At 34.3% G+C, this 8,083-nt stretch overlaps 1 protein-coding gene across 1 annotated transcript; it reads left to right on the top strand.

Annotated features, from left to right (window-relative positions):
* The first annotated feature begins 4,276 nt into the window (after window positions 1–4,276).
* Window positions 4,277–5,689, top strand: LOC110108939 (chaperone protein dnaJ 8, chloroplastic). Its single transcript, XM_020839807.2, has 3 exons — window positions 4,277–4,619; window positions 4,737–4,805; window positions 5,148–5,689. The coding sequence occupies exons 1-3, from the start codon at window positions 4,425–4,427 to the stop codon at window positions 5,313–5,315; spliced, it is 432 nt and encodes a 143-aa protein (XP_020695466.1). The 5' UTR covers window positions 4,277–4,424; the 3' UTR covers window positions 5,316–5,689.
* The last annotated feature ends 2,394 nt before the right edge of the window (window positions 5,690–8,083 follow it).

The raw sequence follows: 8,083 nt of genomic DNA on the forward strand, positions 1-8,083 counted from the left end.
TACAGATTAACGCCTTCAAACAACGCTTTGACAACAACCTTGGGTAGATCAAAAATTCTTGGTGGCTTTCCTGGACCTCTTCAAATAGTTAAACATCTTTTATGGATCCCATCAACTTCTTCCCTAAAGCATTTCAAAGCATTTCTCGGTTCCTTCAAAGAAAGATTGGATCCTCGATAGGCCTCCACTCTATTATCATCATTGGTGTATCATTAGACAGTTACAGTTGACACAATGTTTGACCCCCACCATCAAATTATCAGTTATATGCCCCTGTCATCATGCATACCTTCTATCTTCAACAAAATGCAACTTAATTATTGTCATTAGCTCATCGCCTATTCTCTAACGTCGGAATACCACATAACCACTTCCAATAGGCTTTCATTGGCATACTCCATGCATTAAAGGATTAACTTACGATCGTTGAATCTCTTCCCAATCATTAATTAGCGTCGGAATTTTTCTTGTTATTTGAACGTCATCAGGTCTCTTCCTAACTATCAATCGTAGTCAAACTTCTTCCTGATCACTGTCAGACTTTCACATGACTGCCAACGAACTTCCACCCAGTCACCACACATTACAGGGTTCTACCTGTCTGCTGATTATAGTCAAATCACCTTAAAGGCATTTCTATTGCCAAATCTCTCCCCAAAAGTGGCCATTGTCGGGTTGTTTATACTTTTGCAAGAAAGAAAAATTTCGATCGTCACCAATGCCCTCCGAGCAACCAATCCACACAAGGACAGACACAAGAGGGCAATGCTTTGATCGTCATCAACGCCCTCCAAGCTACCAATCCACACAAGGATCGGCACAAGAGGGCAATGTTTTAATCATCGTTAATGCCCTCCGAGCTACCAATCCACACAAGGACCGACACAAGAGGTCAATGCTTTGATCGTCGTCAACGCCCTCTGAGCTACCAATCCACACAAGGAGCGACACAATAGGGCATTTCTTTGATCGTCGTCGGCATCCTCCAAGCTACCAATCGACAAAAGGACCAGCACAATAGAACCAGGCTTTGATCTCCACCAATGTTCGTTTTGATCGCCACCTAAGCTCCCCGAGCTATCAATCGAAGAAAAAATTTGGACCGGCACAAGAGAACTAGGCTTCGATCGCCGCCAATGTTCGCTTTGATCGCCACCTATGCTCCCCAAGCTACCAATCCAAGTAAAAATTTTGGACCGACACAAGAGAACAAGGCTTTGATCGCCACCTACGCTCCCCGAGCTACCAATCTAGAGGAATGCTTGGACCGGCACAAGGGATTGTGCCTTTCATCCTCCACCAAATGGGATATTTATAGTTGCAAGAGAGGAAGATGAAGAGTCTTTCTAGAAAATTCTAAAAATAAAATACAAACTAATTAATTAATGAATTTTGTGGTGACAGCCGCCTCGGGTTCACATGCTGGAGGAGGAAGGGCCTTCAGAATTAAACCTGCATTGATCACAATGTTTAATATAAATACATTTTGATAGTTATATATGCTATACATGCTTTCAATAAAAACGATCCATTAAATAAAAAGAGTGTTGATATTTATCATCAGCATATATATTTAATTTCCATACTTTCCGCAAATAGTATACAAAGTAAATGTTTATTACTTTCAAAAAGACCTCCCAACAAAATATTTAAGTAAATCAATATTCTGGAAACTTTATACCATTAAGATTATATGTATCACTTATTATGTTGATCTTTATCAACAGACATTTACATTGATCAATATTAAATGTTAATATTGATTTGCTGAAAACTCACAAATATCAAGCTAGTATTAATGATAGTGCATATTGAAAGCATCCAGCCAATAATCTATAAAAGACTAGAGTCAATGAATTATGTTCGAACTCTGCACATAATAATTTTTATAAGTTGTACACATGGTGCATACAAGCCATGTGTAAAAGTCTAGACTCGAGCTATGTTCGAACTCTGCACATAATAATTTTTTATTGCATGGAGTGGTAGGGTAATCATCTAAAAAAGGCCTTTAGCTATGTTTTTAAGAAAAGCAATGCGCCTCTAACTTGAAAGCATTAATCTTGAAGAAAGTATGATAAACCATTCAATAATCTATAAAAGACAATTAAATATATAGTACATGGAGATTTATGTGATTTAACAAAAGCAAGCCTATGTATATTACCACATAAAGTGATGGAGTTTTCATTATATTAGAGAAAAATTTGCCCTCAACTTTTTTTCATCTAGACTTCGGACCGGTATATGCAATTTCAAATTTTATTTGTAATTATCATCTAAAAATGTGTAATATTAAATATAAGATAGTAAAAAAAACTTATAATTTATAACGTCTATTTTTCATATTCTGAAAGTATTGAATGATTATTTCATTTTCAATATAATCTAAAATTTCTTTCTCAATATAAGCAATTAATAAATCACTCATTCATTGATCTCCAATCATATTTCGCAGTCAATTTTTTATAATATTCAAATACTCTTTAGACGTCTATTGTAGCAATGAATAATACCAATACCAGTTCTAGTAGTCTAAAATAACATGATATATAACATCTTTTCTACTTTTTGATCATTTTCCCAGCAAGGCTTCGTATATATTTTAAATTATAGAATTGATCATCAGATCATATGTCCATAATATAAGTATCCATTTGATTTTCAAGAACCGCCTGATCAAAAAGACTAAAATCAGTTGGATAAAACTGTGTCATTGTAATCAACTTTTTTTAAGATTATTTTAATCAACTTGTTATATTTAAAATACATTTTTTAGGATTCAAACAGCCAATATACAAAAATTCTATAAATGAAACAAAAATTACAAAACTAATATATGCAGGAAAACATTACTAAATATCTCTAAACTGAAATCAACAAAAAAACCTTTACCTCTCGCCTCTCTGGGCAAAACGGCTAAAGACTCACATAGCAGCACAGTCGCCATGTGGAAAATCTGCAAAAAAGAACTCAGCGGCAAACCTAAAGTCATCGACCGCCATCTAGGACTCGCGAGAACGTCTGCTGACTGTTGTTCGTGCAAGCGCACGTGTGAGGGCCCTGAGGTGAGGGAGGAGAAGGCTGCGAAACTCATCGGCAAGCCTAACGCCGCCTGAAGCCGTACGTCTGGGCCTCACAAGGCCATCTGTTGTTCGCGCACACGCGAGGGAGAAGGCTGCGACTTGCGGAATGAATGCCCATCCGCCCATGCAATTGGGATTTTTTTTTTTTACATTTGAGCCAATTAAGATAAATATAAACATATATTATGTTAGCGACCAATGTATTAGCATTAACCTGTATTAGAATATTTACATCTTTACCAGCAATAGTCTATTTATAGGATCACTGTAAACATCTCGGTATCAACATAAGATTCTCTTTTCCTCTTTCTTGCTCTTGTCTTTTCTCCCTAAACCGATCCGTGAGTTCTGGCTCTTACACGCCAGTTCCTAAATGGTATCAGAGCCTAGATGGGAGATTAAGACTCTTCTTCTTCCCGCCCTCCATCCTCCTCCATTCAGCCCGGCAGCACTCAACCAGATATAAGCATTCCGGCGACTCTTAAATTCCTTATCTCAAATATCAAGAATCTCATCCCACACCCCCTCACGATCGACAACTATGCTATCTGGCGGATTCAAGTTCTTCAGCAGGTCACGGCCAACAAATACGTCGGACATCTAACTGGAGCAGAACCTCCTCCGTCTGATGGAAAATCGGCAGAGCATGCTGCCTGGACGCTCATTGACAGCAACTTAATGTCGGCTCTCTTCGCAACGATCTCACCAAGCATTCTACCATACGTCATCACCGCCACCACCGCGCAAGAAATCTGGACGACGCTTGAACGTCACCTGCAACCTACAGTTTCCAACTAACACATCAAAGTTTGCAATTGGTTAGGAGGCTTAGGAGCTTTAGCTTTCAACCAAAATATCTTGAATTCATAGCTTACATAAATGATGTGCGTGAAAATTTGACTTAATCAGCCGAAATGTCTATATCAAAGCGAGCTTTATTTGCCATTTTCTCCAACTCATAAATAATTGAATTTTTGTACTCCACGTATTCTTATATGACTCATTTATATACACCACATGTCTTTTAAAAATATGAATAAACTACTAATTAAATAATACAATTATTTTTTTAACTATAAATTTACATCAAATATTCTATAAATTATTGCTGGATATTAAAAAAACATAAAACCACATATAATTTTACCTATTTCAAATTTTGTTGGGAACTCTATCAAAAGAAACGGATAAGAACGAGGTCTTGTTCCACATTCCTTCCACGCAGGCACATCTTACCCTTACCATTATAAATTTGAAACACTAATCCGATCCAGCGGTGAAGTTTCCGTTCTATCTAAATAGCGTGAGGGGAAATTAGGGTTTCTGCAAGCTAGATCGATGTTGATTTCGATTGGAAAGGCGATTAGCCCTTCCTGGAGGAAGGTGAAGACTGGGAAGAAGAGGCCTGAGGGAGTTCTCTGCGCCGCCGCCGCCGGCACGGGAAGCCTGATGGAAGAGTACAGGATGCTTAGGATTCAGCCAGGGGCGTCTGAGAAGGAGGTCAAGAAGGCCTTTCGACGGCTCGCTTTGCAGGTTTGTGGATCTTTTGGTTTTGTTTGGGATGGGATTTGATCAAATTGTTCTGTGGATTTCTTATGTTTGGGTGAAAGTAGTTTTTTTCACTGAGATTTTGATTTGTGGGTTTTACAGTATCATCCGGATGTTTGCAAGGGAAGCAATTGTGGAGTTCAGTTTCATCGGATCAACAAAGCTTATGATGTACGACTCTCCCTCTTCTCGTTCTGATCCTCTCTAGTCCTGTTAAAATGAAAATTAAAGAAAATGCCTTTTATAATGTCATAATTCTCTTACATTTTTTCAAAGGAAAATATCATTTGTTATCTTAAAATAATTATTCGATTTTTGAGTTTTATAATTATTAAATTTATTTTCAGATAAATATATATTGAACATTAAAATTTGCTCTTCTATAAGAAATTCTTACATTTGAGTTTGTATTGCATCTACTTCAAATCCGACTTCAGTTGTTTTTGCGCTGCATTGAAATGATCTACAAATTTCATTTAAATGGTTGTGATGAGAAAAAAGACATGATTGCAGGTTGTGATAAGCAGTCTGAGGGCATCAGAAGAGGAAGAGCAGGAACTGGAATCATGGCAGAATTCTAATGATTGGGTTGGTGACGAAGAAGACCCGAAGGGAATGTATGACTCCAGCTGGGATTCCTGGGAGGAGTGGATGGGCTGGGAAGGGGCTTCCGTCTATTGATTTTGTTATATCAATTTGGGGATCATGAAATGGTTAGTAAGTTTTCCTCCATTAGATTATGCTCGTTTTCATGGTATATAACTGTGAATTAGACTGTATCAAATGGAATTGTAATTAGGAATTGTACAGTTTAAAAATATGATCTCAAGTTCAGGATGAGAGACACAGACCTTCATCCATTGATTAGGAGCTTTGGATACTGATCAAGAGATCTTGTATTTGAAGCTTGTGTACGTGTTGTGTATGAATTTGACCTAATTGGCTTAAAAGGCCTTAAAAAAAAGTTCAGGATGAGAGGGAACAATAATGAATCTTTATTGTCAATCCATCTGGTTCAAATATCTGTGATTAATAGAATGTGTTTCTTATTCAGAGTGTGCATTGATCATGAGAATTCAGAGCTTTTTGATAGTTTATTTTTCTTTAATTCAGTCCTTTTTTTTTTTTGGTTATAATTCTAATTTTTTTTTTATGAATTGAAAAATTTTTATAATGAACTAACTTTTCAAATTAGATTAGCTACAGTATTACAATTGTTGAGATTTTTTTTTTTTTTTTTTTTTTTATATATAGTGAGTAGCTCTTATGGCAGATAAGATTAAACAGAGTTATCTTTTTTATGTTTTTAAAAGAAAATTTGGTAACATAAATAATTATTACTGTTATAACTAAAATAGTTATTATTGCTATTTTATGATATGATTTAAAAAAGTTTAAATTAATTATCATAAAGTTTGTAATTATAAAGGTTTTTTTTATGATCTATATAAGGCTTCTTTGGTTATGATGAAAAAAATATTAATTTTTCTCTTCATCATTCACTCTATCATATATTTATTCAAAGCAAATATCTACATCGTTGTTTCTGCTTCTCGTGATTACTGTATATCACCGCAAAGAGTTAGTTGAATTCTGAGAGTTAGATCGATGTGTACATTTGCACTTGGGAGAAGTGGAAATGTAACTTTAAGAATAGTGTTTCACACGCTTCGATCTTTTATTTTTTTTCACACGCTTCAATCTAGTTATTTGATAAGTCTTCTACTTGCAATTATTTTATTACTCTTATATTTTTTTTACAATAAGAATCGTCTAGATGGTTTGGTCATATTCAATGTTATCTTTTTAATGACCCGGTTAGTAGAGTAGATGTATTAAATCTTGCTTATTTTAAGAGTTGCAGAGCTGGATCTTAAAAAACTTGATTAGAAAATATTAAAAATAATTTTCTTAATAGATTTAAATGAGAATTTGACTCTTAATTTAACACAATAGAGAAAAAAGATGCATGCAGGCGACCTGATGCAAAGTGATAAAAACTTGATGTTATTATTGTATAGTGATTTTGTTCATAATAATCTTATAACTAACTTTGCAAATAGTTGTAACGAGAGTGTAATCGAGTTAAGTCAACTCGGTAATTGGCTCAAATTGGAGTAGATAAATAACTGGCCAGCCATGCTGAATGTGCTATTGAGTCGAATTTGAGGTGAACCCAACTCAACACTTAACTTGGGAACTAAGGCTTCGTTCGGGACGATTTTTTTGCTGCTTCATAAAGCAATTTTATAGTAGAAAAATTAAAAATTTTGTACTAAAAAGTGGTTTTAAAAAGCAACAAGAAAGTCACCCCAAACGAAGCCTAAATTGCATTAAATTTATTAAGGTTTCATAATTTTTATATAATGTGTTTAAAATTTTAAAAATATATTATTTTTATTTAATTAGTTTTAATTTTATCATGATATTTTAATCACTATTTCAATAAGAATAATTTTATCTTGGGGACTTGATGCGGATTTATAAAACTAAATTTAAATTTTATTTTAATTTCATTAATTAATCAAGCTCAATAGAGTCGTGCTCCGCTTCAGTTGTAGCTATAATTATAAAAAAGAAGCTTCTCATTTCAAGAATTTATTATCTCATGTGATATAATAGTTTGGTCACTTCATTCCAATGCTCTTCTTAGAGATAAAGGTCTTGATTTGCTTTCTATTTGACGAGAGATTATTACTTTAGATGTTGAATATATTCGGAGGTCAATCAGCAGTTATCTAGTCATGCAATGTACTGTGCATTGGGTGACGTGGCAGCTCCTGATTAGCATCTGAACACGTTCGTAGTCTACATGTAATAATTTTTATTATTTGACACCCTTGAGATCTTATCAAGAGTTAAGATCATTTGGAGATTATTCAACACAACTCTGCATCTCTGTTTATGACTATTTGCTATAAATCTTCTTCAAATGCAACATCCTTTTTAAAAAAACTTCATAGTTATGCCTTCAAATTAAGAGTCATGAGGGGTATCATTGTCAATCATATTTGTACCTTATGCTCCCGATTCAAAAAAAGTTGCTCTCATCTTTCTTTGATTATGTTCTTTCATTACTTATGGTGATTTCTTCCATATGGTTGTAAATCTCTCTAAGAACATTTCTTGTAGGATCAGTAAAAAAATCTTTCTATTGGAAATTCATATAACTGTACATTATATTTGTAAGAGATTTGTGTGATACCACAAGACCTAAATGTGAAGAAATAGTCTATTTCATCATTTAATTAATCTATCAGAGTCGCTAATTTTTATTAATTAAATAGAGCCACCAGAACTAATCATGTACATCAAAATATTTAACTATATTCACTATCCATCAAAAATTCATTTACAAAGTTTAATCAATACATCATAACATAAATCTTTCTTTTAATACTTCTAACTATAAATTATAGAAATCTAAACTAAACTTGAAAAGCTTGATC

This window comes from Dendrobium catenatum, unplaced genomic scaffold (genome assembly GCF_001605985.2).
Source record: "Dendrobium catenatum unplaced genomic scaffold, ASM160598v2 original_scaffold_71536, whole genome shotgun sequence".
NCBI classification, from domain to species: Eukaryota; Viridiplantae; Streptophyta; class Magnoliopsida; order Asparagales; family Orchidaceae; genus Dendrobium; species Dendrobium catenatum.